The sequence below is a fragment of the Tyto alba genome, unplaced genomic scaffold (genome assembly GCF_018691265.1).
Source record: "Tyto alba isolate M040663 unplaced genomic scaffold, T.alba_DEE_v4.0 Super-Scaffold_38, whole genome shotgun sequence".
In the NCBI taxonomy this organism is placed as follows: Eukaryota; Metazoa; Chordata; class Aves; order Strigiformes; family Tytonidae; genus Tyto; species Tyto alba.
Window position 1 is genome coordinate 38,639,133 of NW_024881313.1, and position 26,868 is coordinate 38,666,000.

Genomic DNA, 26,868 nt, shown 5'->3' on the forward strand with positions numbered 1-26,868 from the left:
TACATTAATAATAAACAATAATTTTTTTAATTAAGTGCATACTGTGTTATATAGTTACTGTTTTTTAACCCACTGAGGAATCAATAAATCTAATTTCTAATCCTGAGTGACAATTTTATATCACCTGCTAACGTGTACTTCAATGCAGTACTTACTGCGAATCTACAAAACTTATTTTTCTTTTAATGGAAAATTTAAATGGACTATGCTATAGAAAAGCTCAGTTTACATTGGTTTAGCTAGAAACTGAATTGGCAGCACAACTGCTGGAACATCTCACGCAACCAACATTAAACACTGATTATTCTTGTCAAACTGTTAGCGATAACCTGAATGACCTGACTCCCTGTGACAAAAACAATACAGGAGTGTGGATTACTCTTTACAGAGCAAGGGGATGCAAATGACTTAGTGATCACTTTGGCACTTAAAAGGATTACATCGTGGTGCAAAAACCCCCTGAAAAAAAAACATTAAATACCTTGCAAATGGATTTTTTTTTTTTTTTTTTAAGTATGCTAAATTGTATCATTACCAAAAAAAGGAGAATGAAGTTCTACCACACTCTGGTTCCTCAGGTCATGGCTTGACTCACAGCTGATACAGAGCTTTGGATAAGCACACAGGGATATGCTCAGCTATTGTTTAGTTCCTCTTAATAATAAAATTCTTATGTAACAGATGTCGCCATACCATCAATATTAAAATTGCATTTACACTATTACAAGATGTGTGTCTCAACACCAGAATCACAGTAATAGAAGTGCAGCACTGATCAGTTATGCTAACCCCTTTGCTTTTTGATAACTTATCAAAAACATCTCCTGTGGTACCACAAGACATTTTGTCCTTCCCATCCTCAGCCTTCTGCCTCCCTTTTGCTGTTATTTGCTATTATTCCAGAATCCTCATGGCTTCCTCGGGTTTTTCTTTTTTGCTTCCTTTGTTTTCACGTTCCACGTTGCTTTTTTCTTGTGTGCTTGTGTTTGGAGGGCAAAGCTCCTGCAATGCCCTGGCCACAGCTTCTTGTTTCGGTGGACTGCTTGGAGAGTTTTTCCGCAAAGTCATCTGCAACGCACACCACAAAGCGGTACGAGCCTTGCGCGTGGAAGCGGCCAGCTCCCGAATGGCAGCTGCCAGAGCCAGCACATCTACAACAGAAAAACACGTTACGGGTTAAACTGGCATACAAGCCTAGTGGTATTAATACATTAAAAAAAAAAAAAAAAATAAAAATAAAAATTCCGTACATTGGTTCAACCCATCACTGGTACTCAAAGTGTGGTCAAGAAACAGCTAATGTTGTACCCTGATAGCATTCTTCTCACGCAGATGACAGCTATAACATCTCACACTAACAGCAACCTTAACACAAAATTCAGTGGCATAACCATCACGCCCGCAATACAACGATTAAGCCTGTTTAATTAACGTTATCAGAGGGGACTATCTACAGTGATACTCGACAAGTATGATTAGTAAAACTGCCTACTCGATTCCAGCCAGAGGAGCTTGTTACAATCCTTTTTTTCCCTCCTTTGTCTTCCTTTCAGTGGCACCGATACCCACCCAGCCGCACAGCTCACTGCCCACCTCTGGATATATGATCCCCAACAGCCAAACTCAAAACCCCACATATTTCACAGTGAAAAACAGATTAAAGGCCCTTCTTTACATGATTTAGATTGTGCTTAAGACACCCAAGAGCAGCATGGCTCTCCTGCACTGTAGTTATGATTCTGGAGGTGTTACTATTGACCGTGAAAGACTAATTGCAATTTTTCTAACTACAAGCACGATACAGGATGGTTCAAATAATGCTTCCATATGCATTTACTATAAAGCATTATCAAAAACACAGTTTGTGGGAATATTTTTTTTTTTTTTCAGTAGGGTGATAACTACCAGCTTCCTGGCTTATGCTTGGGACTCACGTCACATTACACAACTTCAGGAGTAATTTTAAAAGCTGGTTTACATATAGGACTGTTACTGTTAAGGATATGACATCGTGCTTGACACCTAACTTGGGACACCAAAATCTTTTGACTCTCTTTACAGCTTATCTTTCCCTGCTTACAAGGAAGAACTACCCCATACGCATTGCTGGATGCCAGAGGAACCACACACTCAGCTTCACTGCAGGGATTAAGACAATATAGGACAGTGCTGAGTCTTAAAGATGAGGGCAAGGCAGGGGAATTGCATTCCTCTTTAGAAATCGTTTTCTGAGATACAGATATTTTCTGAGAAAAAAAATAATATTATCTTTACCTCCAAACCCCCAAATCCTTTATGTATCAGCTGTACGATCATTATACTGAATAGCAAGTTATCACTGACATTATGCTGTTAGAAGGGAATGCAATTTGTCCTAGTTTCGAATTACTTCTACAAAAGTAGATACTGCTGCTACAAATTATTCTGGCATTACTTCAACAAAGTTGGGAATTATGAAATGTAATTTCTGGCAGTTTTGCGATTTAGATAAGGTAGGTAGATATAATCCATTAACACGGCACCAATTTTTTTTTTTTTTTTTTTACTTTGTAAGCTGAAGAGGCAGACTAGCAATACCACTAAAAAAGAAAGTCAACTTGTTTAACAACAAGTACGTTTTTACTTTTAGGACAAACTAGTTATGGTTATATAATATCACAGAACAGTTTTTACAGTTCTCTTAGTCAAGAGGAAAATGTTTCAAAGTGTTGCAAGTAGTAACAGAAAGAAAAAAGTATCTCTTAAAGTAATTTAAAGAAGTGACAGGTTTAGATTTAGCAACATTTTTTGCTGGCTACAGTAATGGCTGCATTTCCAAATGTGCATATTTCAAATGGCAGAGTTTCACAATTAAGTCTTTGAAAAAGCTTTTAAAACTACAGGAATGGAAAGCAGTTACCTTTCTCGTTATTATAACGTGGTGCTCCTTGTCTCTGTGGATTAGCAGCATTAACAATCTCATCCTTACGCCTCGCCTGTGTTACGTGAATGGCTTCCCTATGGTGTTCCAATGCAGTGGATATGTTACTGTGTACGGGGCTGCCACGAAGCCTTTCCATTCTTCCTATTAACGTGAGCACCTGCCATATACATCGAAAACACCGAAATCACAAAGTATTTATAAGTCTCCATTAAACAAACAAACATACGCCCCAAAAGAAAAGCAGGAGTTAAAGCTCAAGAAGCCTTTACCCTGGCTTGTTCTCGTAACTGGTCGACAATCAAACGATCAACTCGTGATGGGTTAGCAGGAAGGCGGGACACAGGAGTGTTATTTGAGCTAGTTATGCGCTTTCCTGGAAAGTTTCTTGCAAGGTCAGCCTCAGTCTGGAGGGGAAATAAACAACCATCGTTAAGTGTCTGAAATTAGTACAATATCACAGTCGATATTTCTGGGCCTGGATAGAATTTTCAAATACGTTGGAAGTGTGCTTCCTATTTTTGCTTCTGACTGCATTTCCAGAAAAATGTTCCCAAGTATCTGTTAAGATATATAAGCAGCTGCTGTGAGAATAAGAACACTTCTGTAATTCATCTCTACCTCAGCACACACCACTCTCAGTGGCAACATTTAGAACTAAAGCTATACAACTTTGTTTTAACCAATCTCAGGTACAGACCTAGGCAAATAAATTCTTGTACAGTACTCCAGGAATTTAAACTGTATGCCTCTCACCACATCTCTCAAACGCTACATATCATGATTATTAACAAGAGAAACAGGTGATCACACCAGCATAAATTATGCCTGAAATGCACCAGGATTAAGCCAGATTTAACATAAACTGGTATCAGTTTTGATAAAGTCATCACCACAGCTGCCAAACTCCCCATTCAGAAAGGAACTGGCCAAACCACTATACAACGCAGGCAGTGACTAAACATTACCAAACCTACTTTTGGATAGGAACTTCCTTACTCTTGGAGTAAGAAAGACACAACTAGCCGCTGATTCTCAGCCTCATTCCTCCTTCAGTGTACAATGGACTTAGGGGAAAAAGATTAGGTTCCACATTGCAATTTAAGGCAAGGTTAAGTCTACATTCATACTGCAAACATTCATACTGAAAATACGTGCTGAAGTCCTTTTCTTTTTGCTTTACTGACACATCCATATTATTTAGTCTCTGCCCTGATCTAACATGAATTACAAGAGCTGGCTGTCTCCACTTGCATTCATCGCAGAAGCCTGAAAGACATTCAGAAAAAAAAAATGGATGGAGAAAGGGTCATCAATTCATATGACGACACCAGCTATTTAAGAATTACAACTAATAAGCAATTCACGGTACTAATCTATTTGCATATTTAATATTGCAGGCAACTCCAAACAGACAATTTCTAGAAATTTAAAAGCAAGACTGCTGGAAAAGTGAGATTTGTAGAAGGAAAGAGGTAAGCTCACTGTCGCTGTGAACTCTAAAACAACTGCAATGGACAGGTTTCTAGGAGCTGAAAGGGCTGACTGATCAGACAAGCTAGGTAGAATTAAATGTAAGTCTCACTGAGGGGAGTTTCTGTCTACGCTCTTAAGAAATTAATGTAGGGCAGGAATATCAAAACGGTGAGAAAGTCAAAAGAAAATCCCTTCCTACATATATACGTACAGGTAAGCTATAGCATTCTCCCAAACTGTAGCTACAAATAGGAATTAATGCAGTCCAGGCACATTCCTGTCAGGCAATCAGGATGCAGTCAGCCCCCTTTGAAGAATAAGTATTTTGGTTGTAGAAATGAGCGCCACGCTACGGCAGCTGGCTTATGGGACTGAGAACAGTTTATACTCATAAAGCTCTCTGCAGGTATAGCCTGTAATTACAAAAATCAAGGACCGAGAAGTCCCAAGATCACCTCTAGGATAAAACTGGATCACTTAGAATGGACCAGATCAAGTTCATCAATTAAATCCCTTTGATTATTAAGAACACATGAGGATAAACAATCCTCCCTCTAATGATGAAAACACAAAAAGCCCATAAATTCTGAGATAAAAACTATGGTTCAGTCTTCCAAAATGACTTAATTGACCCAAATCCTGCATGAGCAGGTTTGGAGCTGCCGCCTTTGCCACAATAGAAAGCAGAAGAGTTTGTGAAAACACTGTTGTTCCAGACACACTGCAGCAAAAATCACTCACCACCTTTCTTGCTCTTAGGAAATTTTTAGAAGACTGGATGGGCAGAAAGGAGTCATCTTTAAAGGCATCAGTGAGCAAACAATGTAGGCAGTTCTATTTATACTTCCAAAAGTCTATTAGCAAGGTCTCACAGTTGATGTTGGAAAAAAAAGATGCTCTCCAGAGATCTAGTCTGGCCAGATACCCATCTCTTTCTCCAAGGACCAAGAGTCTTCAACACAGAATAAGTAGACAGGCACTTGGGGCACAATTAGGACCATGGATTACTGACAACCTAGTTTCCAAGACCTGGCATGGAGTTGAGAGATTTGACTCCTCCTGGGAAAGCATTTCCTGCTCCTTTTGAGCACAGAGCTTCCGTTCCCAAATGTAATTACATTTATCTGTAGTGCGATCCCTCCCTGACAACAGTTCTTAGCAAGAGAGTCTAAGACTGTAACAAGAAGAGTATAAATTGAAACTTCCTCTGGGGGAAGTCACGTGCATTCAAAACACTATAGGTTTTCTCTGCAGCCACCTACAGGGTGCCCAGGATTACTTACAGTTCTTTTTACTAAACCAAAGATTTAGTAAAACAAGAAACAGAAATAAGACACCACTGTATCACCGACAGTAAAAGACAAAAAAACCCAAACAAAAACCACACCCCAAAAAACACCACAAAAGCTTATCTCCTTAAATGACTCTGCAGGGAAAAGAAGAGCCTGAGTTTATAAAAGTTGAGTTAAAGATTTAGCTGAAGCGAAGGAGTATGGACAAGAAAAGAAGAGAGATCCATCTAACCAAACTGTGCAATATGAACATTTAGAGCATTAAGGTCCATAAAACACCAGTACTTTAAGAACCACCTGTGGTAGGGAGGGCCCTGCCATATCCTCATAGATGGCTGGTGGCTCTAGAGTCCCAACAAAGGCCTACTCAATTAATAGCAACCAGCTAATGACCTTTTATTGGCCACATAAATGAAAAACATCCAAGCTAACGATAATTCCGTGCTTTGGCCAGTGATGTTATCACATTTGTTGTAGCAAATATTGTAGGTTAACAGAGAGAAACGTTGTGTTAGCAGCCCCGTCTAAGGCGAAAGAGCCTTAGAAACTGAAGCTCAGTGCCAGGCATGATTTAAAGCGGGTCATGGCCAACACCACAAGCATTATATTCAAAGCAGAGGTTGCAGATGGTGTTCCAGGTATTTAAAACTAACAACATGACAACAGAACTCTCGCTTCCTCAAAAGGAGTGACAGCCCGGAGTATCTACTCTCTATAAATTGTTTCATGCCACTGCCAGCTTTGATAAGAAGTTATTGTTAGTTGTGTTTTACCTTCTTTCTCTCTTTCTCCAAAGCTCTCCACTGCTCATAACACTCCTCCAGTCGGATGTGAAGCTCATTAGCAGGCCCACTGCGATTTCTTGGAGGTCTGTACTTGTTAAACGGTGTCGGAAAGGCAAAGTACGGGGCAGCTATTTCCCCACAAAACAGGTCGTTGAGGAAGGGATTCAAGTGGTTAAAGTCATCGTAGTGAAAAAGATCAACAAGTTCTGAGAATGGAAATGGTGACGGAGGAAAATTGAAATTATTCGCTGATGAAAACAGATGGTGATTAAATGGAGGAAAGCTGGGATTTTGTTTAAAATCAGACATCAATGGGAAAGAAGGAAGAAAAGAAGGATTGATGAAATCTGACATGCTACCACCATTCTGTTCGTGTTTTTTTTGGAACATATTGAACTGCTGACGGTTTGGGGTGGTATACCCAAAATGAGGAATCCAATTCCTTCTGCCTCTTCTATCATCCTTATTACTATTTTCTTGGCTCTGCTTTTTTGGAAATCTGTGGTATTTTTCAGGGTCTTCACCTACAGCATTCTGCTGTGTTAACCAGTCAGATGAAAAATTAATGGGGAATTTACGGTATTGCCCCTCCTTATTAGTCAATGAATCATGCTGCGATCGTCCAATGGGTTTGATGTGCTTCTGATTTTCTGAGATGAAATTAGAAACTCCCAAGTTATTAGAAACACCGTTTGATATTTGTGGCCTTACATCTTTCCTTGGAGGGAGGACAGGTAAGATCTGTGAGTAGTAAGAAGACTGTGTTATAGACTGATGGGTGGGAGAACCACCAGACACGGTTGAAACCCCTGAAGACGACTGTGGACTTGTTACCACTTGCTTTCCATACGTGACATCTGAAGCAACTGAAGGACTTGCCATTTTCCCATCCAGCCGCATACGTCCATGGTACGATGAATAACTCCCATTTTGCATAACATTTTTTGCAGATACATCATACTCAGGTACTTTATGAGAGCATTCTTTAGGACTAATATGGATCTTACATTCATTATTATTATTAAAAGCATCCCCCAAAGTAAAGCTCTGATGACCGTTTTGCACATGGGTTTCCTGTGGTTTTCTGTTTGTCCCTCCAGAAAAACTATTTTCTTTAGTGTGTTGATTGAAAAAATATAGCGATGGATAAACAGTTGACTGCAATTTATGAGCAGCTGTAAAGTTTTCATATCTTTTAGAAAACAAGTGGTTGTCCTGGGACACTTTATCCCAAGAGTCATCAACAGGCCTACTGGAAAGATCAGGGGAATACTTAGTTTGTTCTTGAGCATGACTTTTCAGAGCTTTGCCTCTTTCAGTTTTCCAATACTCTTTCTGAATGCTACTGCCTTCTTTCATTCTGTTCTGAGAAGAAAAAGTGCTAAAATTGGAACGAGTTTTTTTGTAGTCTCCATTTAACCTCATGTGATCGTAGCCGCACAAATGCTGATTATAGTCTACATTTTGAAATGAAAACCCTTCTTGGAGAATTGTATTGTTATTTTGCAAAGAGGAATTTTCAGGATAATTGTTCTTCAGAATATTATCAGGCTGAGTGCACGGGCCAGATGGAGAAAGCCAAGACTCTATGAGATGAAGATCTTCCAAACCTCTGTGTAACATCTCCACATCGTGAGACTTTTGCAAGTGTTCCTGATAGTAGTTCTGTGTGCCCGTCGGGTTTGAAAAATCCTTACTTTCAACAGAGTGCTTAGATGAGAACCCTGAGAATTCAACATTGCTTCCAAGATCAGGTGCCCACATAGGTGGAAACAATCTTGAAAGAGAATTCCTGTAACAAAGTTAAACAAGCCTCCTGTAATGATTTAAAACATCTCTTACACTGAAACAGTTCAGGTATCAGTTATTCCCCGCTCCTCCCCCGTTACACGCTTGGCTAACCATGCACAGCCCTCCTCCAAAATATAATGAGCAGGAAGGGGCAGGAATATTCCTGCTGCAGTTGAGCAAATGCCATGTGAAATCTGACTACCAACGCTGTTCTCTAATGTTTGTAATATGTATAATTCAGAACTTCTGAGTTTATTTGGATTAAATAATTTAGATTTGACTCTATTCTGTCAACTCCTTACTGGTTAAAATTAGATTTATTTTTACCCCCGCCAAATGTTGTAGGCTGATGGAAAACTTCAGAAAATTTGCATTTCTAACTGTTCATTTTTTTTGTTTGTTTGTTTTGGTTTTGTTTTTTACTGGCAGTTGAAGAACAACACTTCTACATTTCAAGGGGATTTATGAGACTTTTGTTACTCAACTTTGTGAAATAATTCCAAATGTTTATCATAACTGTGTGACAAAGGATGTAAAAAAAACAACACCCAGCATCATAACTTTTAAAACAAACTTACCAATCCGTAGCTGGTTCTGGCTTGCTTGGCTCCTCTAAAATGCTTGACACTAGCCCAAACATATCTGGGCCATTGCCAGAGTAAGAAAGATTTATTGGTGCCCTGAAAAAAAAAACCAACACCACAAAAGTCTAGATAAATAAAAACCTTTTTCTCCTAAACAAAACAGGCAAAAAAAGTAAAGCATTAAACATTTATTTTAACAGCATCTGCTAAAGATTCTGAATTTAATTTATTCTCAGCACTCATATATAGAAACCTCTTCCTGCATCCGTTAATTCTGTAGCCTAAATGAAGAACAATTCTCCTAACTTCTTGCCTCGCCAAGCTGTTATGTGAAGAGACAGGAGCAGCAAAAGATTTTCCTTTCTTTTCAATCAATATAAATTTTTTTACAGACATTTCTCCAAATCCTGACTGTCTCCTTTAGAAGATTAACATGATCAATCTTCTCAAAATCTTGAGGATTCTAATTTTTCTATTTCCGTAATTCAAGTAGTATTATATTAATGTCAAAAGAATTAAGTTATACCTAAATTGAACTCCTTTTTAATCCCCTTTTAGAAAGGTGTTGGTCAAAACTTTAATATTCCTGATAAATATCAAAGGTGTTCAACCATCACTCCTCTTACACAAGCCCAAATTTTATCTTTTACTTCAGGTGTAAACTGAGACCTTTACAGAGCTGTCTGTAGCGACACCTCTTATTCAGGAGTTGATTAAAACAGAACACTATTAAGATGTCCTTCCCTCTAACATGCATTGTTTTGCTTCAATAAATTTCACTCATCATCCTATTCTCATTCAGCTGATGCGCTCCAGTGTCCCTGAAGATCTCTCAGTCTTCCCTGGCGTCAGTTTATCCAAACAACTACATGGTCTGTTAGTGCTGCCACATAATTACTCATGCTGATCTTGCCAATTAACAAAGACTATAAAACATAGGATAAACTATTAAGACTATCACTTTGTTAATCTCTCACCACAGTGAAAATTAAGACACTTAGGCCGTACAAGCTTTCAAGACCTTATTAAATTTTGCCTTCTAACTACTCCTATTATTTACATCATGACAATTCAGCTTCCTTTGTAAAGAATTTGGTCTGTGATTTCGTTTAGGGTATACATAAATGCAAAGATTCCTGAAAATGCTTTATGGATGTAGAACTCCAACTGATATTTGATAACCAGATCTCTTCTGTGCCTTTGTCAGAAGGCAAGCTTTTTTTTTTTTTTAAAAAAAAGGACGTCTATTTACTTCCAATTTCTGCAACCAACTGGAAATCATAGATGAAAGTTTGTGTCTGGATGACTTTCACCAAGGGAGAAATCAATTTACAATGTAGCATGGAAATTAAAAATAAAATTACTGTCCATTTTAGAACTGTGGACAAGGCTGCAGGAAGCTGGATGGACTACAGAAAAAAAAAACATAGGAAAGAACAATCACAGGACAGCAGCGAGTCTAAAATTGTCCAAACAAATTTTACAGACTAGACAGAAGTGAGGTTAAATGTTCAGCTATTTCTTCTGGTACATACACCAGAAATACTACAATGCAATTTGAGGCAGCAGAATCTGAATCCTTGACAAATTCTATTTCTTAATGCAGTCACTTGTTCAAATGAGGGACTAGAAACCCCTCCCACACCTTGCATCTCAAGCCAGTGCTGTTCATTATCAGCAATCTGAAAATTCTTGGTAATGTAACACATCGGGAAGCATCTTGTATTGTAAAGTCCTGATCCATCCTGAAGGGAAGATACTTCCCATGAAACATGCTGACACACATGGAAAAGTAGTCAACGACATCCTTGTCTTATGGTCTCCAAATAAAGTACCCTCCATCAACAACAGAACAAATGGAAAAAAAAAAAAAATCCAAAACAAAAGAACAACCAAAAATCCCAGTGTAAGAGGCATTCAGTTTTCTCAACTCCAAGGTAGGCAGCTACTATCCTTTCTGGTTTGGTACCAGAGAACACTTGCTGTAAAATGCCTTGATTCTGCAGCATGAAGGAATCAAATTTTTAGCTCCTGGTACTATAAGACAACCTACTGCCTACCAAGGCAGAGCATCATAAAAAGAATCCATAAAAATAACCAGCACACGGGAAAGGCAAAACCATACCAAATTGCTTGCAACTATACCAAATAGAATACAAACATCCAGCCTGACACCGAGGGCACAGCAGCGAGCAAGCCTGCCCCTTCACAGAGGGAAAGAACAAGAAATAAAACAAAAGAACCAAGACCTACAGCTCCTTGGCAAAACTTCCAAGGTACTGGGAGGAGGAGAAGTGTTGCAGAAGACCAAAGAGCAACAGGCAACTGGAAATGGTACCTTTGCCACACCTGTGTGCTGTTTCAGCTCTTGTGATTAAGTCTAGAACTGAAGGTGTGGACATGTCCATAGCTTTTGAGGACAGAAATTAGACAGAACTATTGTCTTCCTTTGGGGAGTGTCCTGGTTTCGGCTGGGATAGAGCTAATTTTTTCTTCTTAGTAGCTAGAATAGTGCTGTGTTTTGGCTTCAGCATGGGATTTGGTAAGAGAATAATGTTGATAATACACTGATGGTTCTAGCTGTTGCTAAGAAATCAAGGACTTTTCAACTCCCCGTGTCCTGCCTGTGTGCAGGTGCACAAGAAGCTGGGAGGGAGCACAGCCAGAGCACCGGACCCAAACTGGTCATTTCCATATTCCAGATATTCCACATCGTGTAATGTCATGCTCAGCGTATAGATGCAATATTATGTTGCCAACACTTGGCATTAAGATGGACAGAAGAGAATAGCAAGCCTAATGTGAAATCATTGTTTACACGTTTCTACAGCTGGAAGAGTTTTAACATTACAATTTCAATTGCTGTACACAAGCCATAAAGTGGCCAATATGAAGGAGAGAACCAGTTATTTCAGTGGGTACTCCCTAGTTTCTATAATCATTCCCTGCCCCTTGCTGTAGTCATATAATTTATGATTTTATAGAAATCCTCTGCAGAGTTGACTTCTCAAAACCAAAGAGGAGTTTTATTTACTCTCCACTGACACTGAAGCTTTCAAATCCTGTCCAGCCTTGCTACCCTTCTCTGCACCTTAATTTTACTGCATTATTAAGACTGGACGATCATAAGTGCCTGCAACAGTCAAGACTTGAGCAGAGTGTATTTCTCCAGGGGAATAAAAACGTTTCATGATTTAAGCAACAAAGACCCTTTGCATTCATTCAGCATCCAAAACTGCAAAAATATATTTTTTAATATAATATCAAACTGAGTGCATTACATCAGGGGCACAAGACAGTAGGCTGGCATATTTTCAAGAGTAGCTGTATGCATATTTATGCTTTCAGCAGCAGAAGTACCACTAACACTCGACCTGTGTCTAACACTCTCTGCATTGTTCATGTTCCAGGAAATACTCTGCATTATCAAGCAGGATCATTATGAGCTGCAGTACTGAGAAATGGGAGGCATGGAAGGAGAGTGGTTTGTGTTTTTTTTCCCCTGAACGAGTTTTCAATTATATAGGACAGTTTCCCACTTCATTCCCTAAACGTAGTATTCTTTCCAAATTTTAAAATGTTTTCACATGTAAACACATACATCTATACACACACAGACCTCGTACCTTTTTTCACAACCTCTATAATAACTATTATACAGCAAAGAAAATTTACTGAGTTTCTAGTTATCCCATAAACTGTTCCTAAAAAGATTGGAATCACACTTGTTCTGCTCCATAATAATTTCACTGTTCCAGAACACCACCGTAAGATTATACCAAGAACACTCATACCGTTTCTTTGTGCAGTCTTGAAAAGAAGCTTTTGAGCTAATTTCCTCTCCACATGCTGACCAGTCACTATACAGACGGGAAGATTCTAGCGGAGGTGGCGTACTAGTAATTGCTCCTAATAATGGGGAAAATAATTGAGTGTCCATTTTTTGTTTCTTGCTATTTACCTATATAGAAAAGAAAAGGAAACCGTTTTAACATTAGACGTTCACGTAAATGAGTAGCAAAGATAAAAAAGCAAACCCCTTCCTTTTATACCTTGAGCTAAATAATTTTTCAGGAAAATGAAACGTAGCTATGACAAAAGGATACAGTCTAAAACATCCCTCCCCTGCCTTCAAGCAGTCCAAATCTGGCCAATGTATGCATTTTCTAAAAATAAGTAAATAAATAATAAAAATTACTTACTATACAATAATAGGAATTCTCTACAGATTTCACATTGTAGGTATTTGTGTGTCACGTTCACAAGCTCAGAATCTTCTAGCCTATATGACTGGAAATGCACATGTCACAGGCATACACACCCCTTCTGAGAAAACAAAGGGAAGAGCAATTATCCCTGCTATATCCCTGAAAACACAAAATATTCCAACAAAGAGTCCACCTCCATGAGCAGGACAGAACAACCGTTTAGTGAATTTTTTTGATTTAAAAAAGTTTACACTAAAGGCTTATCACTCGCTATAAACTTGTCTTACACATTCAAACATTAAGTAACAGAATTATAGGTGCTATAACCCTGCGGAAGCTAGACACATATTCTGTAACATTCCATACAAGCACACTGTCACTATCTGTGTCACTAAATAAAAGACAAGAACAACTTCCTGCCCCAGAAACTAAATGACAGGACAGTGGTCCTGTGTACAGGTAAATTCTTACCCTGCAGAGGAGGAGGAGGGTGGTATCCAAATTATCTGCTACAAATGACTTCTGAACCACACACAGCTATCATTTAGGAAAGCAGTAGCTGACCAAGGCCAAAATTTTAGCACCAATTTAGCAGTATCAACAAGCACATGCCCATGCTGGGGCCCTGGTCTTGTTTAGTCTACTAGGAAGCAACAAAGATAAATTATGCTCCTTGGCTGGAGTATAAAATGCTTTTGCATAGATTAAAAATAGGATCTGTAACTAATGGATTTATCTCTTATTTTCAGAGTCATTAATCACTGCTAATGTGAGTTGTGCAGGACAATGTGACTAAAGATCAGTAGAGGAGGTACTTCATGTACCCTAGATACAACCTCATCACTCAGACTTCCAAAACACTGGAGTCTGTCATTCCACCTAGTGAAACAGAATTTCAAATTAACTGAGAAACTCTCATCTGTGTTTTACGTACAAAGTATTAACAAATTACAGTAAAAAAAAAAAAAAAGGGGGGGGGGGAAATAAAACAATGCATTGTCTCCTACAGCTTGATTTAGTTTCAAAGTTCTTTACTGAATTTCAGTCATAACCTCTGTAACTGGCTTTGCAAAGAGAAGACTGCCTGTAGAGGCAGAGACGTGTTGTGCTCTGAATTCCAACCTTAAAAAGCAACGAATTAAATGCTGTCTCAAAAAAAAAAAAAAAAAATCAAATGATAACTCCTACAGTCATCAGTAGGGCTGTTATTTCATTCTTTCCACCCTGAAAATCATAGTAAAGCCACTGCTCTCACTACATTACCTCTCAAAACAACAAAAAACTTACATCTAAAACCTAGATACTTCATTGCAACGGATTTTTTTTTCTTTCAAAGCATAACAAGACACAGCTTCTGTTCTTTCCTGTAAAATGGAAGCGTGCATGTACTAAACGCTCTCCCTGCATACTAAACTGAACACACTTTTTTCCAAGACATCTAACACTGTTATTAAGTCACATCTTATCTTCAAATGCATACAGAGGGCTTTCAACTTCTGCAAGCAGCTCATCACAACTGAGTAAGCAAACTGAAGCACTTACAAAAAAACATTCACTATTTCCAAAAGCCTCATGCAGTTCTTTGTATTTAGCTCTTCCAAAGTTTGTTTTTTTGTTGTTTGGGGTTTTTTTTGTTGTTGGTTTTTTTTTTTATTTGAGGAGTAGAATTTCATCAGTATAATGTTAACATTTCAACTATAAATATATATGAAATTAAACTGTATCAAAGCTATTAGGCATTGACATTGCTACGGTATCTGTGACATGAGTCCTGTGCTCCACTACACACCGACTCACTTTTTGCTGCCTGGCTCCTCTGTGCTTCTGCCCCGTCCAGGCTGTGTGCTAAGGATTTGCTGTTATTACGTAGATGGTTTCACTGCTCCAGCAGCGAGGGGACAGACCTTGAGGAAGGCTGTTACTCCCTCACCCCTCACCCTGCTCTCTCCCAAATCCAGTGCCAAGCTAGCACAGCTGACGGGCACGTACAGCCAGACAAAATCTACAGATCTTGGTAAGAGATTTGATAAACGATAAATTGCGTTGGGAACAGAGAATTCTGCAGAGAATCTCAGAAGAGCTGAGGTCAGAAGGGACCTTTGAAGTCAAGGCCCCCACTCCGAGCAGCCTGCTCAGGACCTTGTGCAGTTGGGTCCTGAGCACTGCTGAGGATGATCAGGAGAAAAGACGTGCAGAAGTTCCAGTGTGCCCACCCTGTGCCTTTGGACACAGGTACGAGAAAAATTTTCCAAAGAAAACTTTGTCTCACCCCCACTGCTCAGGATGGGCAGCTAGGAGACAGATCCATGATCTTCTGAAAATTCTCTGTCTGAAGATTTTACAGCACTGTGAATGCAGCAGGAGCCTCAAATATTATTTCTCATTACTGGAAATGCTTTGTTTCTTGTGATGTCCAGGTAAGTACAGGAAACAGTTCAAGACTGTAACCGTCTGTTCTGAGATAGTAACAGCTGCTGACAGAGCAGTGAAGGCCCCTCAAGCAGACTGGAAGGAGTTTTTGGGACTTTTCATAGAGACCACTACATCACGACAACTGTATGAAACGTTTGCAGTGACATTATGTGTATCTGGGGCACCTGAATGAACCACAGCATTAGAGAACACAGACTGAAAAAATTCAACAGGACATTGCTCTCCTCCTGTTCGGAGGCAAGAGCAGTCTGTGGCTTGTATCAGACTAACAATTTTCTGAAAGGGTATATTATAAAAAAGAATGTAATCAGACTATAAAAAAGAATGTAATCAGAGCTAAATATTTGCTTCAGTGTATAATTAGAAGAAATTACTTTTATTGACAACGTCCCCCTATAACAGAAAGTTCTTGATTTTCCAAAAAAGCATTTGAGCTAAATTAGGAAAAAAGCCTTTTTACAGTCAGTTATCTTGAAACTGCAGGAACTCACTGCTACAGAGCACTGCTCGCAGAGGCTTTTTATAACTATCTATCATAACATCACTAAATGACAGCACTGCACGGTATTATTACTTCTACACTGAGTGTATTGTTCTCAGATTTCTTGGCAGGATAAATATTTCTTGTTTATTTCTTGTTTTTCTTGGCAAGATAAGGCAACCATAAGAAAAAGCATTGTTTTGGGTTTTGACTTAAGACTTCTAATAAGTCCTACCTACATCCATCTTAATCTACAGCACACGAGTTAACCTATTCAAGATGTGCTGCTAGTAATTCTCTGAAACTGGTGGATAAAGAAATTAAATCAGAATTCTATAAATTACCTTCTTGGGTTACCTGGGAAACAAACCAGCAGAAGTAAACAAGTGACAGGTATACGTCAAAAACGAAAACCAGGGGAGAAAATAGGTCAGTTATTCAGCTATCTCTTAATACCAGGGACAAAACCATAAAAATGGCAGATTACTGAAGACTTCCTCCTAAATCCTAATTTCATATCACCAGAAAGGCTTGTTGCAGCAAAGGGAAATGCTCCTTTTCAGCAATCAAAGAAATAAGAAACTTTTTTTTAAGAGAAAGGAATCAAGTTTGTTCAGACCTTTCTTAGACAGTTGGGTCAAAATCATATAAAAAAGCACCACTTAAAGCATGGCAGGGAGGAGAAGGAATACATTTACGAGGTGCTTGTTCAATATATAGATTCTGTAGCCCAATTACTATTGAGAACATTCAAGGGCTACTGGGCCATTTGTTTTGTTTGTTTTAAACACTAGCTTCTAAATACATTCATTTCACATAATCAAAGATTTTTTTTTTTTTTTTTGTCTGTGGTAACTTCCATCAGTTGTTCTTCAGAAGACTTTGTGGTGTCACAAATGCCCTTGGCAAGAGGCACTCAAAGGCAGACTGACTGAGGAATTGCTGACTTCCATGAACAGAGGATTACTCCCCTGTACTGGCACAAATAGTGAAAGCTGCTGCAGCTCTAATGTAGCATTCTCTTCAAGTGTTGAGGGTTTCTATGTTATGTGGTTATTCGATAGATTTAGTTAGAAAACCCAACATACCATGCAAGTATTTGTTGCTGTTTACCTAAGCAAATTCACTTTTTGGACTCACCTGTGACTTGTAATGACCAGGGGCAGCACTTTGTTTGACCATGTCCTTGTTAACAGTATACAACTTCTCTTCTCTGGAGTATGCAGCATTGCCATGCAAGCAGAAATTTAGATTCTTAAGGCCAGACTTAGCCTATTTAAAAGGAAAGAAAAAAAAAAAAAGGCAATAATGACCAGGTCTGTCAAAGTTGTACTTTGGATACATGAAACTCATTCCTAGCTACCCCTCCTTGCTCCCCCCACTATCTCTCCGCATCGCACTGCCCACAGCTCCCCCAGTACCACCTACACCGTACACATGCACACAGTTACGACGATGTTGCTTTATTGCTGTGAGATCCCACATGACAGAACAGCTCAGCAGATAGGAGAGTTGCTGACCACAGGTCAGCTGGAGTCCCAGAACGAGTAAGCCAACTGCACCGTGCTGCACCGAGGGATCATGCAGGCAGGGGCAGGCTGCCTGGCAAAGCTCCTCTCTTCAGCTTACTCCGTCACACATCTGCTATTCCAGCTCATAAGCTCACCCCAGGATCCTGCTCAACAGCACACGTCTGCCACAGAACTGCATGACAGGACAAACAAGCCTCAAATACCTGGGACTGCACCCATTTAAAGGGTTCCACTCCATCTTCACTCAGCTTCCGTCAACAGCCAAGGCAAGGTTGGCTCCTGCCACACCTTGTTATCCAAAACCAGGTGTGATAAAAGCATGTTCCCAAGAGCACTCAAAGTAGAACATGCCAATTCTGAAACCCTTCCCTCTCTGGATATCCATTTAAACCCGTTACAGTATAACCTCCTATACTTCCTTTATTGAAAAGCAGATTATCAAGTTGTCACTGCCTACTGACACGCCTGCACTTCGCACGCATGCCGTCTCTCCAACTGCAGCCATTTGCATGACATGACACAGCAAAAGTCTGTGCATTACACAAATGTAAAACTTCATCTTCACTGACACAAACCTTCCACTGGTGGAAGCAGTGAAGGGGGGAAGGGCTGCTTTTACAATAAAGATAAATCAAGATGAAGTGTGCATAAGTTGTATTATGATAAAATCTTGAAACTTAACAAAGCACCCGCTCTTCTAAAGAAATAAGATGTCAGACTATACCCACACCTGTCTGTGGCTGACCTGCTGAATGGTAGAACTAAGGATTTACCTAATCTGATGTCCAATCTGAATTCCGCTACAATGATTTGTTCAACCCGCAGCCAAGTCCCTGCTCTTCTCTTTTCCAACCATCTGCTGGAAACGGGTTAAGAGCTGGAAGAATTAGTGAATCCATTTCTGATAGTCACTTCTGTAGGGTTTCCTACAGCCTTCCCATCACCATGCAGCAGAGAAACACGCTCACACCGAGAGGAAAGCCTGCAGCCAGGGAACGGGTTGCAGAACAGTTCGGTGAAACATCAGTGTAGGCCTCTCGATGCTTCTGGGAAGCTCTGAGCTCACAGCTCTTACACCAACTGGTCTTCAGCGCATGTACAATACACCAGCCGTATTGCAAGGGAAGAGCTGCAGCAATACAACCCTCGGCGCTACAAAAAGCTCCGTGAACCACAGAGGGGAAGATTAGGCTCCTTGTATTTAAGCTAAAATAGTGGGCTCTGCAATTAAATGACTCAGATGCACGCAACAGCTCCTAGGTGCCAGTTTTATTACATCATTTTCTTTCAGAAGGGATGACTAGTAATATCTTTATGCAACCCATGATGATTTGTTCAGTCAATATGTGTCTAAGCCGCTAACCGTTACTGACCTTTTAACTATCTGTGATTTATCAGCTGTTCTTCTGTCAAAGCAGATTTAATGAAACACATTAATGATTTGGCTAATCGCTGCCTCTGTGACACAATGTAACCGTTCGCAACTTTGAAAGCGGGTTTCACAAAGCATTAGTTGGAACCTGAAATCCCAAGCAACAATCCATTTACACCTCGAAACAGGAATTGCTTCAAATCATGGGAGATTTTCAAAGCATTGCAGGTGCTTCATCAGGCTTCACAACCTCTGTAAGAGTCCAACCCAAGCTTAAAATTTACACAGCTGTTCAAAAAAAGGTAAGAGTGCTACCTCTGTGCTCCAGCCAGTACACCCTTGTTGGGAAAAATGGATTTTCAATGGTAACTTTCTGTGGCTGTCAGCTTTTAGGGGTTGAGATAAACACATGCTTATTGCACTGCTGGTAAATAATTAATTACTAGAAAGGCCTTTTGGGATATCTTCAGGATACGAGGGTGCTACGTTAGAGCTTTAGTAGAAGCCACTGCTTTAGTCAAAGCAGTACTGCCAGCTTGCATTGCAATAAATTGACAAATAAAAAAAAAAAAATTAAAACATTCTCATTGAGTAGTTCAGTATCACCTCCTGAATTTGTAAACACTTTTATTTTCTTCTGACATTGTTCAAAACCAACTTTAAACAGAAAGACAGTTGACCACAGCACAACACCAGAAGGTATCCAGCTGTTCCATCAGCTGGGAAAACTGATGACTGGCTTCCTACACTTTCACACCCTGGCCCAAGCTCATCCTAACAGCAGCAGTTTTCCTACTGGTCTCCCCAGTCCTTCCCTGCTCATCTTAACGGTGACCAGTTAAGTTATTTTGCTTATCCAGTGTGGCTGGATAAGCAAAATGCTTAAAATCCCATGGAAGCCTTTCTCCCTGCGAGGACAAATCTGGATCTCTCTTCTGTGAGGCTGTCCACATCATGGCATTTATGGAAATTCACGATCACTGAGACATCCACCCGCCTCTCCCTCAGTGTGACTGAATTTGATGGACAGGTCAAAGCTTACTGGAAGAACGACAGACTCCTCAACAGCTTACCCATTAGATATCCTGAAAAAAAACAAAAAAAAAAAAAAAAAAAAAATCACCCCCCCCGCCCTGGACTTTCTTAGGAATTTAATGTCCCCTCACATCCCCATCAACACTTTTTAAAATTAACACTAGAAAATTTAAATTAACCTTATAAACAGTCATCACATGTGTAGTCACCCTACTAATTCTGGTGCGTTCTGCCCCCACGTATCCTGTCCATTGAAGACAAGGACAATGTTTTCCCCGTATACATATGGACATACAGATGGACACACACACACTTTCCACAGTCGTATTGCACTGATCAAACAGAAGCCACAGTAAATATGAAACTTCACTTCAAATTATTCCTCACCGATTAATGGGAATGTTGCTAATCTGAATGCCTGTTTTTCAGAGTAATACAAATAGAAGTATCTTCAGGTGATTTATATTGCACTTCCAGAGAGATGCAGTGTGCACGTGTAGACACACTGACCCATCGTGGAAGAGTATCTAAGTGACAGGTTTTGCAATTCCACGTGCTACAGTACATCTAATCCTCCAGGAATAAAAAAAAAAAAAAAAAAAAAAATATTTGAAACATTACCTTAATATTGCAGGGAGATCATGAGGAAAGCTTAAAAGCCTCCACCTACACTACCTGAGGGGTTACAAGTTCCAGAATCAAGTTACCCAGGAAAGCTGCTGTTACTTCTGAAGACCCACACTTCTCTAACACACCCGTTTTAAATTTTTTATATTTAGGCCTTTACAAAGCTACACCCCAGTAAGTTTGTTGGGAAAGAAATTCCAATCTGCTCCTCAATGCCACCTTTCTGAAGCATTATTCTTGACACAGTATGCCAGCACCTCTGTGAGGTACTTCTTCCTGAGCCAAAAAAAAACCCAAATGCACAGAACATTTCTGCAACATTTGTATTAAAACTTGGAATGTCAATGATAGGAAATTAAACATTGTAAACACTTGGGAAACCATGCGATACACATGTATCCACCAGGAACTGTGGTTACATATGTGCAATTATCATCATTTCAGCCTTCCTAAAGACAGTAATTTTAAAAATTCAAATTTGTAACCTCCCCACTTCCCGCCATTCTTGCTTCATTAATTTGAAAAAAATGAGTAATTTGCCAGCAGGTAGCTTAGAAACAAAGCCCTAATCTGCAATTCATTTAAACTATTAAAAAAAGTTACCGATATTGTTTTTAATAATATATTTTTATATAGCTACACACCCTAACCATGGCCCAAAGCTGCAGTGTTTTACTCCAAACACTGGAGTCCTACTATTTCCCACAACTTTTGCATACAAAAATGACTGCTTCAGCGAGTGATTTTTGTTTATAAAATCTGTTAAAACACTAATCCCCAATTAAAAAAAAAGTAAAAACACCATTCATGAAACACTGACCTGAAGTTGCCACAGTTGTAAAAATCAGTGAACACAGCTCAGCTGTAACATGCTATTATTCAAAAGTTCAAATTTGGGGCTGCTAAGGGAAAGTCTTACAAAGGCAGCAAAAGACAGCTACTGTAATGCATCTAGCACCAAGTAGCCTACAAGATTCAAAATATCTAGTCAGCAAATACACATTGAAGTAATTGAATAACATATTCAGAAAGCTCCACAGAAATAAAAGGGAACTTAATACCATCTACCTCCATATAGTCACCTTCACTTATAATTCTTACTACATGTCACGCTGCATTGTCTCCTGGTAGACAGGGAAACACAAGGGACTATTAAACAAACAGGTACAGAGTTTTCAACTGAACTTCCACTCAGTTTAGAGTCAACTAATCCAAAGGCAGCTTAAGTGCAGAATTTGTAAATTATGTCCTTTCAAATACATGTTGCTGCAAAACAGGATTATCAGCATTAATATACTCTCAGTGAACCTTTTTGTTTAGGAATATAAAATTCCAATTGAAGTTACAAACTATTTTTCCAGATTCATTTTGACAGATGGCCTATCTAGTACAATTTAAACTCCACTAAATCAAAATGTCTTACCATATATATTTTTTAAACAAACAGAAATGCTAAAATGATCAACTACTGAATGTATGAGAGCAAACTCTTTGAAGTTACAAGCCAGCATACGTGGTCAAATAAATATAACTTTTAAAATCAGCTGCACAAGGATCTGTATACACTATATATCATTATATACAGATTTGTATATTAATTAGACTACTAAGATTAGATACAAAGCTAATTTTCCTACTTGACCAGCTCCTCACTTTGTGAAATTCAAATACTAAGTAGATGTCTTCAGGATTGCAGACCTGAGCAAACACTGTCACAATGTCATTTAACAGATCTAAACTGTTTCTAAAGAGAAACGAAAGGGGATCTATTACCTGCTTGAGAAGTTATTACATTTCTCAGTGAAAGGATGACAGCGAGTATTCCCAAGTTTCCCATCCACTTTGTAAGTCACTCCACATTGTCCCTATTAGGAGAGCCTGGCGATCAACATGAAGAGACATTCGTGTGTGGAGAATTTTGTTTTTGTCAGGCACTCTACAATACGCAATCACTTGAAAGGCTGGGCACTATCAGGTAAAAAAATCATCACACTTACTTTAAACTATAGCAACCTAAGCAAGTATTACACTGCAGAAATCACTTTGCTGGATTATTTTCCAGCTTTTTAAAATATCAGTATTGCTCCAGACACCTAGCACCTCTCCTGAAGAACAAAACCCCCCGTAAACCTCAGCCCGTTGCGAGAATCAACTTCCACCGAGACCAACCTGCACCAGCCATTCCCTGCCTGCATTCCTCCCAGCGACACGGGCCCCTGGGGAAGCAAAGGCAAACCCAGGCACTCAGACGTGCCAGTTGTACACACCAGAGCACTGCAGCAGCAGCTGATCCCCGGGGGCTTCCAAGTGCGGTGGCGTAGCCCCCCACGGTGCCGCTGCACCTCCCTTACCTGCCCTGCCATGGGACGCGCGCGCTACGCACCTCAGTTACTACACGCACACCGAAACTGTTGCCAGGCTATGGAGAGCGTCTCTCCTCCACCCCCTTGAATCTGCAGGACCAAAAAAAAAACAAACAAAAAAATAAAAAAAAAATAAAAAAAAAATGCAAAAAGCAGCAAGCAGATTTCTGGGCTGCGGGCGAGGAAGCGGCCCCTCGAGACAAACTAGCAGTGCTGGCATTAAGCAATTACTCCACACAGCTATTGCCAGACAGAGGAGTCTCTAAGCTGCACCAACACTACGAGAAGCAGTACAAATTGCTTGCCCTTAAATGTCACCTCATGTTTTCTTCAGATACGCGCCCTTTCAAATACCTCTGCAGCAACTGAAATCACCCCCTGGTAAGCAAAGATTTCACACTGACAAAGGCCCTGCTACAGAAGTGAAAGAAACACCAAGCTTACATTTTTGGTCTTCTTGCTTTACAACCAGTCTCAGCCATGTAATGTCTGATGTCACTGGAGTACCAGTATGTGGAAGTACTATGGGAATTGTAGTCTTTCCTCTATTGTGCAATAGCTACAAGGTACGGGATCCAGGACTGCAATCGTGAACCTTAGGAACCATCTCCTTCCCGCAGAGGCTTACGGGGACTGCCTGCGAAATACAGCTGAACTGCTTTATTTAGCCAGGAAATGCTCCTCGGATGGGAAAGAAAAGCATGTGGGAGGTTTTGAAATGCACCTTTGCCTCCTTCCCATGCAAGAAGTAATTTCCAAGCAATTATTCTCAGGTGATCGCACACTTCCAAAACCATTTAAATTGTAATCAGGGAGTATGACCCACCGAGGAAATTTTAATCGCTACAATATACGTATAACAACACTATTTAACAGTATAAGAGTTGTCATGACAAGCTCGTGGTCTCTTGTACCTCTGGGGTTTTGCTATCTCCATATAAAAAAATAATTCACTGGAATAAATGTTTTTTTGTCAGAGGTGAAGATGCACCTGCCCCTTCTGTTCCTGTCTCCCCACGGAAAGCTATAATCTGGCTCACCCCGGCTAAGTAACTATGAAAGGCTTGCACAGATCACCCCCTATGTTTCCTGTAACAAAAATTTAAAATGTTATTTTAAATAAAGGTGTTCTTTCATGCCGAAGTGCTGTACCTAACTTACGTCCTCCCCACTTTTAATTAAATATCTGTTACATTTTTATCACCTTTTACTTTTTCCTTAACAAACTCATTATTTTGCCACAACTCTAACTCAGACAGATGATGAACCCTGACCATTCCCTCGTGTCACCATATTTTTATTGCTACAAAAAGAATGAAGAAATATAGTTTAATCAAATTAAGAAATCCAGAGACAATTGAATAGAGCCATTTTCATCTTTTTGAAGAAAACAAGAAAAAGAGACTGTTATAATATAACACAGTTCAGTTGCTGGGAAGTGTAGTCCATCATCAGCCAACTCTTATTACAAAGTCTCGAGAGTAGAAAAAAAGAGAAAGCATGTTGCTAACAAGTTCTGACTAAATTTTTCAAAAAAAAACCCTCAAGCTGCCCTTCAACATATACTTAAGCCATCTGAGCTAAACCTGAAAATATGTTGCTCCCCCTGTACAATAAAATTGCCCCCAAATCCATCTTGGAGAATATGTGAGAACTTCTGTGACAGCTCAAAGTGTTACAACACAAATCAGAAAACCATTCGGTCTTAAGTTCTTCAGTAGCTTAATGCAGGCAGACTGCAAAAGATTTTAAAAGGGAGGGGGTGAAAAAAAACCCAACGGTTTTCTCCAAAGTTTTCTTCTGTTCCCGAGATGTTTTCACCAAGCGACGTGAACACTGCCTTGTTGTGCACAGTCCTTCCCTCACCGCTATCGCTGTAGCACTTCTTGCTGAAAGCACTGCTAAAATACACTGCAGAGTGCCATGCAGCATGTAACCTTGCCCAGAGGTTATTTAAGTGTATTCCATGTAGCTTTTCTGACACAGCAGTTAATAGGAAATGAGGTCACCCCTCCCTAAAAACCTCAGCCTTTGTTTACATTATTGCTATTCTCCCTCTGGTTTCTCTCCACAAAGCTGTAATGGCATTCAGAGATGGCAACTGTCCTCCAGCTTCTCTGACTGATGTAAGCACAATTTGAGAAGGACACCATATATAAACGTGACACAGGAAGCTTTTATACCCATTTCCAGATTTAGGTTTTTGGAATTGCGTATTTGCACCGGTGCTGCTGATAGGATGCACCGAATTCAAGAGTTTCAAGAAAAAAAAAAAAAAAAAAAAAATCAAAAATCTTAAACTACTCTCTGACCAGGGATTAAAGAAAACAGAGAAAGCCCAAACATTTCCAGAGTTCTGGCAGCACAATACTAAAGTACATGCACTAAATTTAGTGATATGAGTAGACCCCAATAGCTTTGAATGAAGTCCGACAGCAGAAGTTCACACTCGTTTGGCCTGGGCAAGGCAGGGAAAGAGAGGAAATCCAGACACAAATCCACAAAAATGGTTCAGGCATAAATTATTTCTGCTAGCCTGAGAACAGCATGTTACAAAAAGAACAAGACAGCCCTTTCTGAAAGGCTCAGAGTCTACATAAAAGCAAAATACCACACAGGCAGACGGTTGATAAATTGAAGTCAAAACTTAGCATATCTCCCTGCTACCATCCAAGAGAAACTGTGCTCCCAACAACATTCTTACAGAGTAGCTAGAAGTAGTAGTAGCTACACCCTCTTCTCAAAGCAATGTGAAAATTAGCCACAGTGCCTGTGCAGAAGCTCATCAACTGAGCGTGCCTTCAGCATCAATGGCTGTGAACGAGGAGACAAAGTCTGCCAAATTCCCCTGCCCTGAAAACGCTGGAGAAAATGATCCTGCTGGAAAATCAGGACCACTGCAGGCTGTGAAGGATAAATTGTATTGGTGACTCTCAGCTGTGCAGTATTCAGACACCTCCTGAAGATTTCAAAGGTTCCAGCGAGGTGCTAACAGCGGGCAAATATATTCAAAATATTAACAAGGCTACAAATAGCTGTAAGCGCTTTTTTAAACTTGCTAACCTCAGGTAACTCCGTGTGAAGAAGATGCTCACACGCAACCTCCTGGCATCAACCTGGCAACAGCCGTGTGAATTCATCCGAGTAATGATACGCTTAAAATAGCAGATTGCAGTGATTTTAAAAACATCTGTTTATACAGTAGACTTAAGTAGTCATTCTTCCGGACTCCACACCACAACAAGACATCTTTTTTTCTTGGCTTTTTACTATGACAGGAAATGTAAAAACCGTAACGATGAGATCAAACACTGCTTGCAGGGGGAGATTTAAAAAAAAAAAAAAAATAGTAAAAGAGTCAGAAAATAACTTATTTTTCCTGAAACCAAACATTTCAATGTATTCCCCTCCACAGCCTCAGCAAGTGACTCTACTGGGATTTCAGGCTATAACACTTCCTCGCCTCACCACTCGCTTCTGCTATCTCTCCGTGCAGAAACATCACTCGTTTTTGGGGTGTTCACACCGCTCTCGGCTCTTTAACTCCGGAGGTTCGCACAGCTCTGCGACGGGGCGCACACGGCAGGCAGCTGGAGGAGGAAGATAGCCTCGCACTTTCGCGGATATGCCTTTTATCGACCACGGCTCCCCTCTTTCCAAGGGAGCCAGGCGGATCCGCTCCTCACCGGGCGGTTCCTCCCCTCACAACCTCCCACCCCACACACACCGCTCACCCCCCTCAGCTCCGGGGCCCCAGTTCCCTCCTCCTGGCAGCGAGGGGGGGAGCCGGCAGACGCTGACACCTCACCTCTGCCCGGGAGGCCCCGTGAAGCCGAAGGGCCGGAGGCCGGGCGTTACCCGCCACCATCTTATCGTCCTTCTACGCCTCCCGCCCTGAGGGGACGGGGCGGCGCGCGCCGCCAAGCCCCGCCCACCCCTCCGCTCAGCTTTCCCGCGCCGAGCGCGCGC

At 40.2% G+C, this 26,868-nt stretch overlaps 1 protein-coding gene across 6 annotated transcripts; it reads right to left on the bottom strand.

Moving 5' to 3' along the window:
* Positions 1-26,791, bottom strand: LOC104357242 (meiosis-specific coiled-coil domain-containing protein MEIOC). Of its 6 annotated transcripts, none has more exons than XM_033011306.2 (10): positions 26,708-26,771; positions 22,920-22,989; positions 17,111-17,242; positions 13,051-13,174; positions 12,643-12,809; positions 8,843-8,944; positions 6,462-8,265; positions 3,193-3,327; positions 2,900-3,080; positions 1-1,151 (listed from the first exon to the last, which is right to left on the bottom strand). In XM_033011306.2, the coding sequence occupies exons 5-10, from the start codon at positions 12,786-12,788 to the stop codon at positions 895-897; spliced, it is 2,625 nt and encodes an 874-aa protein (XP_032867197.1). In that variant the 5' UTR covers positions 12,789-12,809; positions 13,051-13,174; positions 17,111-17,242; positions 22,920-22,989; positions 26,708-26,771; the 3' UTR covers positions 1-894. The 6 variants fall into 6 exon arrangements, with proteins under 6 accessions (XP_032867197.1, XP_032867205.1, XP_032867222.1 ...); XM_033011314.2 differs by lacking the exon at positions 26,708-26,771 and adding an exon at positions 23,344-23,358; XM_033011331.2 differs by lacking the exon at positions 26,708-26,771 and adding an exon at positions 23,254-23,332.
* Positions 26,792-26,868: the final 77 nt, after the last annotated feature.